Source organism: Cygnus olor, chromosome 7, assembly GCF_009769625.2.
Source record: "Cygnus olor isolate bCygOlo1 chromosome 7, bCygOlo1.pri.v2, whole genome shotgun sequence".
Lineage (NCBI taxonomy): Eukaryota > Metazoa > Chordata > Aves > Anseriformes > Anatidae > Cygnus > Cygnus olor.
In genome coordinates, this window is record NC_049175.1 from 26005882 (window position 1) to 26024072 (window position 18191).

The window sequence follows — 18191 nt, forward strand, 5'->3', positions numbered from 1 at the left end:
CTGAGGTGTAGTGTGCTATGATCTACCCATACAGTGGAAAGAAGAGCCTGAGCTGACACTGAAGCCGCCTCCTAAGAGTGATGTAACACTGGGTAAGGGTGATGGAACTGGTGAAGTAATCCTTGCCCAAGAGCAGGCCAGGATCTGAGTTTAACAGTGAAGGGAGAGAGGGAACTTTTCAAAGGAATCTCAGAAAGTCATCTGTCTTCTTGAGCAAAGCAGATCTGAGCATTCTGCTCTGGGACTCCAAACAAAGTAGAGACTAGATGCATTGCCTTTGTTGCTTGCAGAGTTACCTTCTTACCTGTATTTTCTCTGGGCTGGCTGGAACAGCTTTCTGAAAAGGATCAGAAAGCAAGCTGGCTAAGACACTGTCCTTAGACTGGGGCACATCTGCAAAGTCTATCTGCTGTGTTGTGAAGAAGGTTAATCACATCAGACATTGATACACATCTGATGTTGCATTGTTCCTACCCTAACTCAGGGGTGAGAAATGTAGTGTAATTTTCATCTTATAATAGGTTTGCTTTTCCTGCTTTCTGCACCTTACACTGTGAAGTGCTCCAGATTTTCACTAGTTGCAAGAGGAAGGAGAATCAGGCCCAGTATGCTTTCTTCTAGGTTTCAGTCCATCTGCTTGCTTATGTGGCAGGAAATGCGTAGGTGCTTCTCATTGCTAGTGTCACAGGTAGTGACAGACTGAAAGGAGATGGCTGTGTATGCCTGTCACCAGTTTCTTAAGGAATCTTGGATCAGATAACAGTTGTGTCTGGGGCATTTCTGCTAGTGATTTGAATTTATTCCAGCAGGGTTGTGTGATTTGTGTTGGTTTGCATTTCAAAAATCTGACACATCAGCCTTAAACAAACAGAAGTGACTACGTGGTGAGGAGTGGTATGTACCTGCAGTTGAATAGTTTCTTACATGGGAGCTTGGAGGCTCACCTTAGCTGCAAGAAAAGGACTGGGGGAAATCCTCTTCTGGTAAAGGGTCATTAGAGCTGGCTTTATTTAGTTATTTATTTATTATTTGTTTGTTTGTTTTATTTTTTTATTTTTTGCCATCTGTGCCAAGACAGATGAAGTGTCTTAGTGCTGTAGTCTTGGACAGCCAGAGGATCAGGAAGCTGTAGCTAACTCCTGTATAGGCCATTGTCCTGGTTTCAGTTAGGACAGAGTTAATTTTCCTCCTAGTAGCTGGCAGGGTGCTATGTTTTGGATTAGAATGAGAAGAGCGCTGATAACATGCTGATGTTTTAATTGTTGTAGAGCAGTGCTTACACCAAGCCAAGGACTTTTCAGCCTCTCTCTGTCCTGCTAGCGAGCAGGCTAGGGATGCAGCAGAAGCTGGGAGGGGACAGACCCAGGACAGCTGACCCAAACTGGCCAAAGGGGTATTCCATACCATCTGACGTCATGCTGAACAATATATAGGGGTGGCTAGCCGGGGTGGAGGGGTGGCCGGCTGCTCGGGGGTAGGCTGGGCATCGGTCAACGGGTGGTGAGCAATTGCATTGTGCATCACTTATTTCGTACACATTATTACTATTAATACTATTATTATTATTATTATTATTGTTGTTATTCTTTTCCCTGTCTTAATAAACTGTCTTTATCTCAACTCACAGACTTCACTTTCCCGTTTCTCTCCCCCATCCCGGAGAGGGAGGGGGGAGGGTGAGCGAACGGCTGTGTGGTGTTTGACTGCCAGCCGGGCTAAACCACAACAGCCATTTATATCTTCTGTGCTGAACTGTCCTAGGAAGGCCAGGATGAGTAATTATGGAGCTACACCCTTAAGGGACTTGGAGTTTGTTTTCCAAACAGTGCACAACGCAGCAAGGCAGCACAAGGCAGCACAAATTTCTAAGGCAGCACAATGCAGCCTCCATGTTTGTGTCACAGATAATTGTTCAGATTCTTATTAGAGTAGACGTTGCATCAATTTTGGTAGAGGTGTTAGTTTTTCCTTTTGTCTAAAACCATGCCTTGGTGTCAGCTTTTTCTTCACGAAAGTGGAGTACTTGTTTGCATAGAAGAATATATCTGTGCGTCTGCTGCTTTGGAATCGGCAAATATTGCACCTGTTTTTTTCAAGAACAAAGTACAACAGTGTGATATACTTGTGAGCCTTTTCACAAGAATGCTGTGAACATCTTTTTGGGAATATACATACCAGTCCCTGACTAAAGATTAGAATCTGCATTCTGTCCACTCTACACATTTTTCTCCAAATGCAGCAATGATGTTTCACTTTCTGTGCTTGTTAACATGGTGGTTTTCAATGACATTCTTGGTGCAGTGCTGGATGTGTCACTTTCCAACCCCCAACATACACAGCAGGATCTGAACTCAAATCTGCACATCAGCACCTTCACTGAAATCAGTGAAGCTAATCAGTTTCAAGTAGCTATGGATTCAACCCGTTTACTTTATAAATCAGTGTAGTTTTATTTTGAAGCGTAAGATGTATTTTAAATCTAAGGTTACTGTTATTGTATTTCCATAGTCTTCTAATAGGGACTGTAGAATGAAGGTTATCTTGCTAAATCAGCTTTCTTGACAGCCAACTTGTTTTTTCCTTGAAATCTTTGCAGGCATTTTATTATTATTGTTATTATTATTAGTCGTCATTAGAAATTTTTAAAACTATTCCTAAGAGTCTGTAAAAGCTATAAAAAGAAATTTCACATGATATTTAAGGTAAATATTCAGAGAAATTCCCATCCACAGTGTTAAGGGAACTGAGTTAGGAAACAGCCCATTTATAAAGTGTGACTGAAAACCACTTCTATACACATCACTTAGGTATTTCTCACAATGAAAATTTTAGCTAACCGATATATAAGGGCAATGTAGGATCATACTGAGCTTGTGGTAGCTTAGTCTGAGAAGAGATTAATGCCTTTTTGTTGCTACTCGTCATCCTCTAAGCCGGAATAACATTTTGGTGGTTGGAATTATGTAGAATTTGTGTTTGCGGGTAGAAATTGCAATGATTTCAAGAAGCTAATGTGAGCAGTACGATGGTTTGTGATCAGCATCCTCCAGCTGAGGATGGAGTAGTTGAGAACTCTTAAGGTAGAAGCAGGACATAGAAAGAGAGGGGCCAAGACTGCGCTAATATTTGAGTTAGGGAAAATTTCTGCCATTGATTTGCACCAAAGTGGTCTGTGTTCAACTACTACTGAAAAATAATGTCCTGAGAGGGATGTGTATTAAATAGTCATTATAGCCTGACTGTTATGACCATATTGCATTATTAACAATGTTATCATAATACTATTTTATTAAAATCAGTATATCAGTAGAATGACTGTTATTCCCAACTTTCATTTCATGGCACATCCTGTGAGTGGGCTGTCTGGGTTGTAGGAAGCTGCCACAGTTTTAGCACAGAATTTTCTATCACTTCATGGCTGTTAGGTGAGCAGTTGCAGTAATTGTACTGTAGGAGCATACTAGGCTTTGGGATCATGTGCTTCATGTTGTATATATTTGTCTTAAAACAGTCCTAAAGAACTGAACAGTATGGTAAAATCTGCAGGTTTGTGTGCATTATATGATTCTGAATATATAGTATAGTTTGGAGTAGTGGGATTTGGAATTGCTTTTAGTGGGGGAATTTACAAGATAGATTGCAGAGGTCTGTTGCAATCTGAATCGTTTTATGATTTTATTTTTCATTTTATATGGCTGTAAGGGTGCAAGAATGAATTTCTTTACAAACATAGCTGTGTGGGCTCCACCTCAGGATGTAGATTTGTGACACACGGGGAAGTACCGTGAGACTAAGTGAGCTGAGCTCCAAGCCTAACTTGGAATTACTGACTAAGCAAGGTGAATCTACTCTCCTTTCTTCATTCCTGGTTGATCATCTGTTCCTGTGGTTCCTTTCACAGTTATTTTGACACCCATCTTATCTGACAAGATGGTCAGTTCAGCTCCCTTAGTGTCACAGCACTTCAGCAGGTGTGTGCTAAAGTACATTGCAGTGTTTGGCACAACTGTACAAAACAAAGGGTCTTTTATGAAAATAACTCAAATGGATAAGGCTGAAGGATTTGGCACATTCTTAGGTGACCCAATGAGTGACTAGAAAGCACTAGTCTTTTTTAAATGTACAGTGTTATAACTCCTGTGCTGCAGCCCTTGCTGGTGACTGGTACGTCTTTTAATGATTTTGTTTTCATGGGTTGGGTATAACATTTCTGTGTTGACAAGTCATAGGTGCAGGATGTTCCTTGCCTGAGGTAGTCCACGAGTGAAAAGGAATCCAGTTGTATTCCCCTTCTAGTGGATTGTAATATCCAAACAGAAACAGTATTTTCTCAATAGTTGCTAATCTATACCATTCAAATCAGAGACAAGATATTTTTGTGGGGCCGGAGAAGGTCTTTATGTTGTTCCAGCTCTTACTCGTAATTATTATCCCTGCCACTTCATCTACTGAGCTAAGCATCTCTATAAACCTATGTAAACAGAAATAACCTTTTTGCTTCATGGTCCTGCAAGGTTTTGCTATCATTCTAGTAGACTCATTATACATGTGTGTGTGCAGACACTCATATATGGATGGGGACCATTAAGTTTGTCTCTGCTGATCAATATATATTTATGTAGAGACACCCATGTGTGTGTATATAAATATGTGTTAATATGTACATATACTTAATGATCCATATATATATATCTGTGTATGCATCATTGAGTATTAACATTTTCATTGAGAGGGTTTAATACAAACTGGTCTGCCAACATAGCTGTGACTGCTTCCCTTGGCTATGCATACATTAGAAAAAATTCTTGGTTGTAAATTAATAGGTTATGAGACCTGGCCCTTTCCAACACCTTCTCATTTACATGGCCATACAGCTTTACCAGAGGTGAAGCGGGAGCACTTTTTTTTTCCAGGAGGTCCGTATAATTACTGGCAATGCATCACTGGGTGGCAGAAGAGTGGGGCAGAATGACTAAGCAGTTATGAAACATTGGAGGTGAGCTGGAGGCCAGGAGACTCTTGAGGTGAGAAAGAGGGCATGAAGAGCACAGACAACACTGAATCAGGCCAGAGGTAACTCTAGCTCAGTTCCCTGATCCAACAGCGGCAAGCAGATGATGCTAAAAGTATTAAAAAAAAAAAAAAAAAAAAAAGTTTCCCTTTTACACTTTACTAATTTATAGAGATTTGTAAATAAGGGACTTTCTTGATCAGACATAGCATCCTATGCATAGTATCCTATGCCTGACTTTCATGATTTTATTCTATTTTTTTGATGATTTTTTCCCTAAATTCCTTTAAAAGTTTAACAGTCGCATTGTGGCCAGGAATTGCATGAGCTAACTCTTATTCTGAAGAACTGACTGATTTGTGGAAGACATCAGCAAAGTATGTAGAGGCATGAAGGCAATGCGGACAGATTCTGATTAGCACTCAGCCCAGGTGCAGCAGATTGAGTATGAGAAAGGGGCAGTAGCTTCCAGGTCCAAGCTCCCACTGAGTTCAAAATTACATGGGAGTCAAGAGTCATTTTCCTGTCACTTTCTGATAAGGTGATTATCATCTTTCCTCTTTAAGCAAAGTAACATTCATTGCCTTCCGCTCTAGTCTTGCTGTCACGTTTAAAAGCTGATATAGGAAAGAAAATTACAAGCTGACACAATGTCCTTGAATGATCCTGCCCCTTTGCTTAGGGGTAGGAAGTTGTGGATCTGCCACCTCTGTGTGGTTGTACTGAGGGAAGTAAGGTGAAAACAGAGACGTGGTAGAAAATAGTGCCTTTGCTGGGATGTGGGCATAGGAGGTGGGTTTCTCCTTGTTGGGCCAGGATTCACCCTCCAGAGTTGGCACCCTGTTAGAGCTGCCACCCCTGCTAGCAATCTCGGCAAATGAGAGAAGAGGTGAGTGGGTGGCAGAAACACCAAGACATCATTCTTTCTAGACGTAATTGAGGTTCTTCTCTAATATGCATAAAGAAAAAAACATAGACATGGCATTACTCAATTCCTGTGGCCCAGCAGAGGACTTGAGACTCCTATGCCATCAGTCAGGTCTCTTGTAGCTGCACTCTGCTTGAGAAAAAGGGAAAGAAACTGTTTGAAAAAAATCAAACTTTCTTCTGTAACCTTTGCTGTTGCTACTGAGCTGAGCAGAGGATTTGATTAAGAGGGAATCTGGAGGGAAGATTTCATCGGAGATCTGTAGAAAGATAAATCCAACTTGCTGCTTCCAGTAGGAAGGGATTCCAGAAAGTATTACATGTGGGGGCTGTTGTGATGAAGGATGCTGAGCTCTATCCATATTTATCTTCCCTGCTTTTGGGAAGCAGGGCTTGAAAGCTGACTATCCAGATTGTGCTTACTAGGGTCTACCAGAACAGTGTCTTTTTGAGAGATCAGAGGGAAGATTTCAAAACTTGGTTTATCCAAGTTGCCTAGGTACCCTGAGAAGATACCTAGAAAAGACTGGGAAGTTTAAACAGTTGTCTGTATTCTGGTCTTATCTTGCCTTTTTTCTTTTTTTCTCTTTTTTTTTTTTTTCTTTTTATGAATATTGCAATAACTGTTTGTGGTGCAGCTGATTTTATTATTGGCTGTGAATTTTATTGCAAGACTCTGATGTGTCCTTGTGAGTTCATTGTACTATCCTCACTCATGTAGCTGTGCAAACTGCAGTGTGAAAACCTATATATGGACTCTTCAGAATAGGATCCATGAAATTAAAATGGCTCTGTGAAAATAATGACTGCACACAGAAAGAAAAGTAAAATTTAGAACTTGATCTGACAAGAAAAATTGCAAATATGGTTATTAAGTTAGGAAACAAAAATGATTGAGAGGATATTGGCATTTGCTATAGTGAGCTGCACTCCTGGATCATCTAATCTAATTTCAAAACCATCTGGAAGTGATGAATAGCTGTGACTTTGCGAGAAAATGATCAATCTGCTAATGCCATCAAGTGACTTTACAATGGACAAGAAAATGTGTGTTATAGGAATTCCCATTTTATCCCAGCAGATGATCAGTTTATACCCTGAAGAAAGACAGTTGATTACCCATATCATTATCTTCGTTTGCAAGACTTAAAAACGTTATTAACGATCACAGATTAATCAGTGTCACTTCCTTCTCTCATCTCCCTCCCTGCCAAAGGAGTACTATATTCATTAGCCTTTGGACTGCTGCACGAATTCACCTGAGCAGCTCACAGAGGCACAGCATTGATTACGCTGCTGATACTTTCAGTGTGAGCTGAGGTCTTTCTGTGACACTTGAGTAGACAAATCAGGTGATGAGAACATCTGCTTAGAGTAATCTTTCTCAGACAGCATCATGTGATTTATTGGGCCTTTGGAAAAGGATGGCTGTGACCTGAGATCAGTTCCCAGCAGTCGCACGGTGTACTCAGGAGATTCCTGGCAGAAGCCGTAACACACAGAGGAGGCACTGGGCTCTGGGCATGTTTTGTGTAGCGCTGGCTTCCTAGGGCAGACATTACTCTCGTTGGAGTCAAATACTGTTTCTGGACAGGAGATAAAACATTTGCTAAAGAAGTTGTTATCTTTAGTTCTATTGTGTAGATAGGGAAATAGAGGCAGAACAAGGGATGTGCCTGTCATCAGTCACCCCGCAGGCCATGGGAGAGCTTGACATTAAACCAGGTTTCCCAAGTCCCAGGTGAGTACCTTACAGACTTCTTCCATTCTTTAGGAATGAGATTGCTGAAGAAATAAAAAGGGGGCTAAACCTTGTCTGTAATACTCAGACAAGGTGGATGGAAAGGTAGGGATGTGCAGGGAGGAGGACTAGAAAAAGGTCTGATGTCTGGAAACTCCTCTGGGCTCTTTTGTTTCAAAGTTAATATGTAAAAGTCCTGCCAGAAAGAGAGAGAATGAGCAGATCATGATAGATGATTTCTTTTCCCTAAGTAAAAGGACAAGGGTTGCCTGATGACAGTGCAATCCAGACATCCTCATCTAGAGGCTAATGTACTTTGTTTCTTGCGCTTTTAAATGAGGACAGATGGATTATAGCTCCTGTGCTGTCCTCCTGCCAGCAGCTGGGGTGTGCTGTACTGACTGCTCATGCTAATACTGGGTTGCACAGCCAGGGGTGGGGTGCTGTGCATACACTCATTCCTCAGACTTGTTCACTTTGTGTTAGGGAAAGCTGTGACATATTCTGATTACCTGATTTTATCTTGTGTGGATTGACAAAGCGTGTGGCCTCTGCACCTTTTCTGTCCAGCCTGGCCCTGATCCTGCGTGGGGCAGAGGGTGGTATGGCTCTTCAGCTTCTCTGGGAGCTGGGAGGACTCAACCCTGGCTTGACTGCAGAGTTTAACAGATTTTCCAGTGTTTGGCTACAGTGAGTGGTAGAAAGCATCTTCCCAGAGCAGCACTACTGTACTTAGAAGCATTTCACATCATTCAGGTGGTGCTACAAGCCTCTGCTCCCGAGGAGAGCCTTACCTCGTATGCTCACTGTACATGATTTCCCTGTTTAGTGATCCCTTTGACCCAAACCTGTGAAATTTCCCCCACTAAAACTGATCAACCACCTTCTTACACCATCACACAGCTATGTGCAGCTCACATCCCCTTCCAAATCTTTGTGTTCTGCTCTCTGATAACCTATGCCAGGCAAAGTCTGTCACCCTGAACTGCCACAGACAGTACCTGTTACATGTGTTTGGGTCTTGCATGTTCCATGCGATGTTGCCCACATTTGTGTTGGACATCTCTTGTTGAAAATCTACTGTTTCATAGGATAACTGATTGAAATGACTGGACATGTTGTGTTATCCATCTTCTCACAAAGGGGCAACACCTGCCTCTGTTGGGACCACAGACCTGTTAGGAAATGCTCGGATTGCTGGTAGTTGCCAGTATCTTTTCTAGAAGACTGAGGCAGCATCTTCAGGTTTCAAAACTGTCAGAAATTGGTTGCCTTTCATAAGTACTTCGAAGAAGAGAGAGAACACTACATGAAAAAACAGCATTAAAAATTAACGTGCTTTCCTACTGCCCTTCCCAGGTGTCTTACACTCCCTTTCATGTTGCTGGGATTTCTTTTGAAGCAATTGTCATGTAAAGTGGTTTGGGAACACTGGCGATAATTTTTTAGGAGACCAGATTTCAAAAGATTTGTTTTGTCATTCAGTAAGCTCTTATTTTGATAGCACTTTGTATTAGAAAATAAAAATAATAAAAAAAAAACTCTCCCCAACCATTGCCTTGTGCAGTTAATGGAGAAATCAAGCCCAAGCAGTAGGCCTGCTTCATAATTATATGTTCTGCAGATTACTTGCTAATTGCACTTGGCATTACTTCCTAACTATGTTGTACCATGTCATTTGTAGTAGTTTTCCTCTTGTGCTATGAAGGAAGTGCCTATTGGGCTGATGAATAATCCCAGGACTGTTTTCCAAAGCTGAGAGAAAAAGGTCTACCATGATTGCACTGCAGGATTTTTATTGCAGGATTTTTTTTTTCTTTGCATTCATAGAAACTCTTCCCCTGTACCATCTCCCCTCTCCCTCCTGACCTGGAACCTGGCAGTGGCGCGGCTTTCCACGAGCAGTTCAACATGGATTGCTCGTCAGTGAATCTGGCCAACATTTTTGATTTTCTACTCTATGGAAAATCTGCATATCATGACATTCAATTTCAATTGGATGTGGGAATAAACCATTTCCTTCAAATTTCATCTGTGTGAGCAATTCTATGAAAACTGTTTGACCTGTTATCTTGGGAAACAGAGCAGAGACCAGAATTTTCTTAAATTTGTTTCCAAATTTGTCACCGTGGGAGCTGCTGTCTGCCTTTAATATATTACTGGTGTTTTAAGTGCTGATAGTTTTCCCCCTCCGATTAGCAGCAGTAAAACAGAGCCTTATATCTGAGATGATCCATAGGAGTTGCACTAATTTGCATCAGCTGAAAATCTAGATCCAGATTTTATTGGGGAGAAGAGTATTCTTTTGTTTATAGAAAGTTTGCTACTTTTCTTGTTCTTTTCCCATTCACAGACAGAAGTACAGCAGCCCTGAATCATCACCCAGCTGCCCTACGGCTGCTATTCCTAGTTAACAGGTCAGCCAAAAGCAACTGAATTAAATGCTCCAAAGTGGCTCTTAAAGACTATTTATTGTTTAGGAAAAAAATCAGAGAGTGTTTTTTGTTGGCAATTGTCTGCCTTTCCAGTGTCATATTTCATCTTTTATGTTTCCTTCATTTCCAGTCTCTTGCTCCCTGCATCATCTTGCCAGTCATGAGACAGGATAACTCTGGCTCCTCTTCCACTCTCCCTAATTGCTGATCTGTGTGTCTCTCAATTAGATTCTGCTTCCTTGTCTCAGTCCCTTTCCATCCAATTTCCATGTAACTAGTGACCTCTTTTAACGCTAATTCCATCTAAACCTTAATAAAAAACAATCAGGAGGTTACACAGCCCATTTGGTTTTCTCTAAAGTCATGATTGATGTTTAATTCATGGAGAAATGGCTCATCTCTTGCTCCCCATTCATAAAACCTAACCCCACCAGCACAATTTGCAATTGTTCTGTTGCTGCTTGTGTGTTTTCAGCCCTAACAGCTCAGCCTGCACACAGGAGCTAGTCTTGCTTTACTGCTACTTTATTACAGATGGCTTCAGATCCAGATTTCATAATGGGCTTTTTTTTTTTTTTGTGGGTATGTGAAATTCTCAGCATTTTCTTTTATTGCCTCAAAACCTGTAACTGTCAACAAGTGATGGAGGTACCTCTATGTACCGTGTCCTTCTGTAAGTGCGTGCACTGAGCCAGGCTCTCTAGTATGGTCTCACCACTGTCCCACATAATGTAGGGCCAGGGTAGCCTGACTAATGGGGACAAAAATCCAAACCAAGCAGTCATGATTTTGGTTTCCCCTGGTTTCCCTGAACTTCATTCCCTGAAGGGAACTGGAAAAAAAAAAAGGTTTCCCTGCCAGGAGGTTGTTCTTCCAGCTTGTACTTACCAGCACTTTGTGGGTCCTTCCATTAAATTACTGCTCCTGTCGTTACCCCTTAGAGGCACAGATGTAAATAAAGAAGAATTTTCAGTGGAAGCAGAGGGCAGCCTTGCTTTGCTTTCTCTCTCTCTCTCTCCATTCCTGTGACAAAAGCACGGTTTCTGGTCAGCTGAAACATTACTGTTCTGGGTGATTTTACTAGTTTCTTTTGCTTGCTCGGACACTTCCTTTGCAAGCATTTTTCTTTCACAATAAAAAAAAAAAGCAACAAGATTGCTTTCAGGTTTTCCTAAAATAAGCAGTCTACTTGTGATGACACCGCAATTGTATTTTCCTTCAGTATTATTAACTAAAGCATATATTTGGCTTGCTCTCCATCTAGTTTTCTGTTGTCTATCTCCTTGTATGGTTAATCTATAGATTAAGATGCTATCTATTAAGTGTATTTTTTGCTTTCATTTCAATTTTAGATATTGAAACATAGACTGTCTATTCTGTAGGGCCTAACCCTGTTAAAACCTGACTTCAGAGGTCCCCAGGGTACTTTGTGGGTAGCAAAATGAGATACCTTTTAATCCTCCTTACCTTGCTGATGTCCAGTGAAGGAAAAATGCTTCACAAAGGAGTATATATTTGATGTTTTTTGTAGTGAAGATGACCTTAGCATTTGCTTCCATCCTTTGTATCTTCAGTCATCTCACTGATGGGCACAGCTGAGAACAGAAGGCATTACCAGTCTTGACAGTTATCTCCCATTACAAGCATGAAGTCCTCCCTCTATATCCAGACCAGCTGAATACAGACAGCTTTAATGCATGCTTGCTTCATATCATGTCCTGACAGTTTACTATGGAAATGATAGAAAGCAACTTGATTTAGCCATGGGAAGACATTTCTATTTCTGTGCTTGGGCAGCTTGTCTGAAACTACCAACAGGGATGGATCCAGATGGATACAGCTGATGCTTTTCCTGTGAGCAATGCAGGAACTATGCTTGAAGATCCATTTCTCATACCTAGGCAAGGACAAGGATTGCCGCTACGGCCTAGAGGTGGATGTGGTGTTGTCTTGTCACCCTCAAATCGTCCAAGGTTTCCGGTAGACCTGTCAGGAATGGGCAATATTGAATGGCATAAAAAGCACAGCTATCACCAATGCAGGGAATGATAAGGCAAAAACAATGCAATCCGTCAAGAGCATACTGTGTGAGTGTAAAAAAGCCTTTTAAACAGTTTCAGTACAAGGTTATCCAGTCAGTATATACCACATTTGTAAGTTATTGTGTATTTAAAAAATTAATGAAAGATATAATTATAGCAGTGTTACCAATGACCTTTTCCAAAATGACTCCATCATGAATCTGTAAGCATTTCAGAATTGTTTTCCGGGTTCCTAGTAATTTTGCTGCAAATTAATGACATCAAGCCCTGGCAATAAAAGCCTTGCCTTTTTTTTTCCTCAAAAGAAGAGATTGAGAAGCATTTTTTCGTTTCCTAGCAATGGTTTCACTGTGAGTGGTGCATAGAGCCAGTTGAGAAGGTGCTGTCCTATTAGCTAAGATTTTATGTGGTATTTTAACTGCCTACTCTGAGGGACAAAACAAAATCTATCCTGTCTAAAGCCAGTAAATTGCCATTCCATGGCTTAGTTCGGAGAATCGTTGTTAAATTGAGCTTATTCAAAAACCAAACCAAAATAAAAAAAACACCTGACTGTCTAAATGCCATGTGGGCTCTTGTATTTTTTGCTTCTCAAGGACTTCCAGATCAGACTGCTACGAATGGAAAAATCAGAACATTCTCTTCATTTTGACTTCCCAGAGTAGGACCTTGAACAACCAGCTCCCTTCTTTTGTCTTCTACCCTTGTAATGAGCAATTAAGAGCTCTCAGTTAGACCATGGTAGACAAGGTTATTGAGGCAAAATTCATAGTACATTGTGTCCCCTTTTCCTCTGTATCATCTTGATAGTTTAGCTCTATTTAGGAAAAAAAAAAGTTGCTAATTTAGTGAACAAAGTAAGTAAATGGGAAACAAAGATACATAGGAATTGGATAAAATAAATGAGATTGTATCGTCAAAGCTATGTGAAGCCTTGACAGTTGGGACAGAAAAATAAATTCCTGGCAGCCCTCTTTCATTCTCTCTCCTGGGGTCTTGTTTTGTTTCTAAGAGAGGCTCAAAACTGGGAAAAATCATGTTGGACTGCTGAGGTAATGAGTACACAAGATTTTTCTGTCCTCGGCTAACAAGAAGCGGTTATCTCCTGTATGCTGTCTTCTGTCTTGCCATTCACAGCCCTTCCACAGATCAGCTGTGCAGGATACAGAAATCCAGATGTACCTACCAAAAGCACTTAATGCTGGGCACTTCTTGAGAGATGAACACCAGCAATATAAATGTTTGAGCTCTCTGCCTACCTTTCTCGGTTGGGCCTGGCAGCCCTAGAACAGAGATGGCAGAGGTGGACATGTGGATGCACCTTGGTCGCTGTGGGAAAATATCCAGTGAGGTAGTTCACAAAACTGATGAAAGTAGACTTCAACTGCAACACCTGATTTTGCACATCAAGGTTTGTTCATGTGATGGTTTGTTTAGCTTAGTTCTAATTCCAAAAAAAGATGAGGGTTTTCTTCACTTCCCAGGGTAATCTGTTTGAGAGTTTGGAGCTGTTTGGAGACCAGAGCACAGCACTCCTCTCCATTTCTTTCGTTTGCTTACTCTCGTAGAAGTTTCAAACCCACTACAGAGTCATCTTAAAACTTAATGTAATCTTCGTTGTGTGGGCTGATCTCTCCATCTGAAAAGTACCACCGGCAGCTGGGCTGCGTTCATTATTAGTGAGCAGTGCTGACAAGGTGCAGTTGCTTGCTAGCTGCTGCGTATACGTAGCTCTCGTCTCTGAAGGCTGCACTGCAATGCTTGATCAGGCTCAAGAAGCTTTTTATTACTGAGGGGGGAAGTTGCCATTTTAGGAATGAGGTGACCCAGAACCATCTCTGCAGCACAGAGGAAAACATTCCTCTCTGTTCACACTCCTCTAATTACATTTAGTGTAGTATTGTTTCATCTAAATTATAGCAATTATATACAAAGATCTTCTTTGAAATCATTTAATTAAAGAGTAGCTAATGCTCTGTGCTTTTGGAATGTTAATATATTGCCTTCCACTTAGGAAACCTCGTTTTTTCCATTAATTATCATAGAAGAATTTCAATGGCAGAGGATTTTTAGCTTGTTCTAATAGATTTAAAAAGCAAGTGATTTTGGTAGCTTGATTTTTGTAGCACAAAGAAGCTTTTTACTCTTTTTCTGGACAGTAAGCTAAGGTTCAGTCTGAGAAATAACGTTTTCCTTGAGATGCTGATGAAGTGTTGAGTTTCTCCAGCCCCGTTATCTTCTGAGTTCAGGCAAGTGTTTGTGTTTGATTATGTTCTCCCCTCCTCTTGCTAGATTTTCTGTGTAATACACAGGCAGGTCAAATCCTGAACGGGCATAAATCTGCTGGACTAAATGATTTCTGCCTGCTGAGTTGCTGCCTTGCAGGAGTGACATTTCAGTCATGCTTCAAATCTAAGACAAACAAGATTCATTGGAGAGCTGCCCAGTAGTGCAATAATGCCGTGACCAGATGAGCATCCTGTAAGACCATGTACTGAAAGCAGTTGTGGCATAAGAGCCGGTGGGATTTAGCCAGTGCCAAGGCAGAACTGGGAGCCAGGCTGGAGTTAGAACTCCTACTGGAGCGTGGTTTCTGGGACCTCCTGCATCCCCCCTCTGTTTCCCATTCTTTCCTTCTCACAAGTGCCCTGGCACCTGATATTGCTGTGGTTTCTTTGCTTTGATTTTGGTTCACAATGTGCCTTTTGTGTTGAGGAATGGGTTTTGCAGTTTCTTCTGTAGCCTTTTCTGGATGTGGTGTTGCTTCTTATCACTGGTACCCTACACCTAGGACTACAGCAAGAAACGTTCTCCAGACCAGAGCCAGGAACAATCTACCTAATAAATCCATTCCTACAGACAAGTCCTTCCCACCTACCCATTTCTAACCTGTGTACACATCTGTCACTGCTTTTTCTTGTTTTGTGTCCTTCCCCTTGTCAGCTCTTTGGAGCTTGTCTCCATGAGGCAGAACTTGAATGTAGAAAGATGTCCACAGCAAACCCACAACCCCACTTTCTCCTGATACCCACAAGCTGAGACAATTTTCATGAAAAACAGCCCAAGGCAGATGAATTTTGGCGCAGGCTATAGTGTACGAGAGGAGTAGTTTGAGCAGTGAGGGGAGAGCAAAGCCAGCGACACTGAGTGATTACTGTGTAAATTAAGGTGAGCTGGAGTAATGCTGGGGCACAGTAGGATCTGGATTGCAGTCGGGAAACTCAATAGAATTTCTGTATTTTATTTCATTTTCATAGGGATATTTGCAAATCATCTCTCTCCCCTCTCTTTTAGTCTGGAATAATTTAAAACAAAAACTTTAATCTCATAAGTGGCTTGGTTGAAATGTAGGTTAGTGAAAGATTTGGTGTAATGAAAAAAAACACTCTTTTTCTGCTCTGTAAATTTTGCAGTAATGGTGATACAATGATATTGCTGTATGACTGTCAGAAAAGATTTGGGTTTCAGTACATAGAGAATTTTGAAATCTGGAACTTGTATTTTGAATGAGTTTTTAGGTTCTTTTATAGATTCATTTAAGGTGACCAAGAATTTTTGTTACAGTGACAAATCAACTTGATTGTTGTGTTCTGTTGCTTTTGTTGTTTATGTGGACTGAGGTGTTTCCCATGCTGATGAGAAGTTGTAGCGTTGTACATGGCTTTTAAAGTCTGGTCACCCGTGTCCCTGCCCTAATCTCCTCCTATTACACACCTCTTTGGAAATTCAGCTGCAGTTGATTGAAAAGCTTCTCTGCTGAGAAAATCATGGCTGGCCACGGGAATAGGGGGCTGTTACTTGATCAAAAAATGAGCACCCTGTAACACACATGCAGTGTTTCTGCATGGGTGGAATTTTTTGCTTAGGTACCTGGTGTTATTTCTTAATTAAATCATGAATTTGCTATGTTTTTTATTTTATTTTATTTTATTTTTTTTTGTCCATGGCATGAACTTTCTACATATAGATTCCCTTAGTATTTGTGGTGATCTGTACCACCAGTGCTTTTTGTTGCTGTGGTCCTTCTCTTCCAGACACTTAAGCATATAGCCCTCCCTACAGTTGAAGAAGGGCTCTATAGTTGGGAAGGCAGTTAGAGAGACCTGTGTTCAACAAACAACTCTGCTGCTGGTGGTGCTGCAGGTCCGAGCTTGTGCAGAAGCCTCTGGTGCTATTTAATTTTTACATGATCTCTTTCATGATCCCATTTGTAACAGATCTGTGCCTCGGTTGTAAATTACAGTCTGAGTCTTTCCCCCACTGTTTCTGAGTGCTGACCCTTCAGCTCCAATTGCTCCTGCATACAGCTTTACTCAGTATGAGCCTTGTGTTCTGCTGGAGTTGCATGGGAAAATGTGCCATTTTCACCCTGAAAATCAACTTAGTACTTAGCTAGGTGAACCATGGACTGTGATCAGTGACTGATGATGATGTGCGACCTGCTCAAAATAATTAAGAAAAACCTCTGCTGATAACCTTACAGTGGTGACAGTATAATTTCATTCCTACTGGCTGCAGCCAGCTTTTACTAGTTAGAAGGGAGGCTGCCACCTTTGCAAGTTGCTTGCCTATGATCCATATCCCAAATATGTTATTTCAGGTGCTTCTCTTACAATTCATAAGTAGTAAATTTGTGCAACCAGAAAGTTCAGTAGTACAGAAATTGAGTAAGCTAAGAAAAGCTTGATTTTGAGACACCCTAAACATATATTCATCAGAGTAGCTCCCTTGGCATTAGATACATTACTTTCTAGAGTGGTTTTTTATTGTTCTGAGTGATACCTAGATATTTGCGTTACACTCATGACCCATTGTGCTAAGTACAGAAGACTTGGAAGACCTTCCGACACAAGCTGCACAGGAATCAGGAAAGGGCTAAATAATTCTAGGATGTAACAGGATCAGGAAAGTGTTATACATGACTGAATAACATTTTCTGACATTAAGCTGCATGGCAGTGTATTGGTTTCTGCAGCTGAGATTCATGAGAAATGATTTGCTTAATGGAAGCGTATCCCTGTCTGACTCTGGTTCCTTCTTCCCTTTCTCGTGTGCAGAGTTTTTGGACACTTCAGTCTCCGTTCTGAATGGCAGCTGGTCAAAGTGGACTACAAGTCTATTTTCAGCCGGAGGTGTAACAAAGATGACTACCAAACCTGGCATTTGCACAATCAGGTACTTGGACTGTGTAGGGAGGGGATGAGGGGGACTCCTTTTCAGATATTCTGTAATGCCAGGTAAGAATACACTTGTTATTTTTGCATCCATCAAGCCACCATTCTAACCTGTTGATGCTTTATTTCCCCTGAAGCATATGCATGAATAAATATGGGGCCAGTCTTCTCCAGGCAAGTTAGGAAGATTGTTAACTTCTCTTTGTGTGAAAATATTCCATTTTAACAGCTGGATCTTTTCGCCCTCAATGCTCAGGGCAATGTAAAACCTCACCTTGTGATTGAATTGTAGGAGGCATTGAACTCTTTGTGGCTCTGTCAGTGACTCAGGAAAATAATTTTATTTCACTTTGCCTCTATTTCCCCTACTCAGAAATGAAAATAAAAACATTTATTCATCCGTCAGGTACTGCAGGTGTCTGTAAAACTCTGGGGAGTCCTTCAATAGAAGACACCAGAGAAGACCAAATTATTTCATTTTATTCAAGGATACACGCTTTCTTTTTCATACATTCTGGCTTATTTTCACAGTGGATATATTTAGGTCTGAAGCCACTAGAACTGAGGGAGCTCAGTACTCTCTGAAGATTACTTATGGGTTACTGGCCACCAGTATGATGTCCCACTCCCTGCAGGGGAACTGAACTGTAGCCAGAACTACTGGCACTGTGATTTACCTGAATAAATCCATGAATTAGAAATGAGCATTAATTAGGCAAGGATGTATCAGATGACTAAAATCATAGAAGAGAATAAATGAAAGTAATTTAAATGAAAGAAAAGGGAAGACGTGTGTAACCAGGCAGCCATCTTGGGAATTGCTATTAATGGAAAAGAAGTATTTCAATTAGGACTTGTCTT

The 18191-nt window shown here is 41.0% G+C and overlaps 1 protein-coding gene across 4 annotated transcripts in view; it reads left to right on the top strand.

Moving 5' to 3' along the window:
- Positions 1-18191, top strand: part of SORCS3 (sortilin related VPS10 domain containing receptor 3) — a 379882-nt gene that overhangs the window by 323955 nt on the left and 37736 nt on the right. For all 4 annotated transcript variants that reach the window (XM_040563972.1, XM_040563973.1, XM_040563974.1 and 1 more), the window contains one exon: positions 17214-17331. In XM_040563972.1, coding sequence (XP_040419906.1) covers positions 17214-17331 — 118 coding nt within the window. The remainder of the gene's footprint in view (positions 1-17213; positions 17332-18191) is intronic.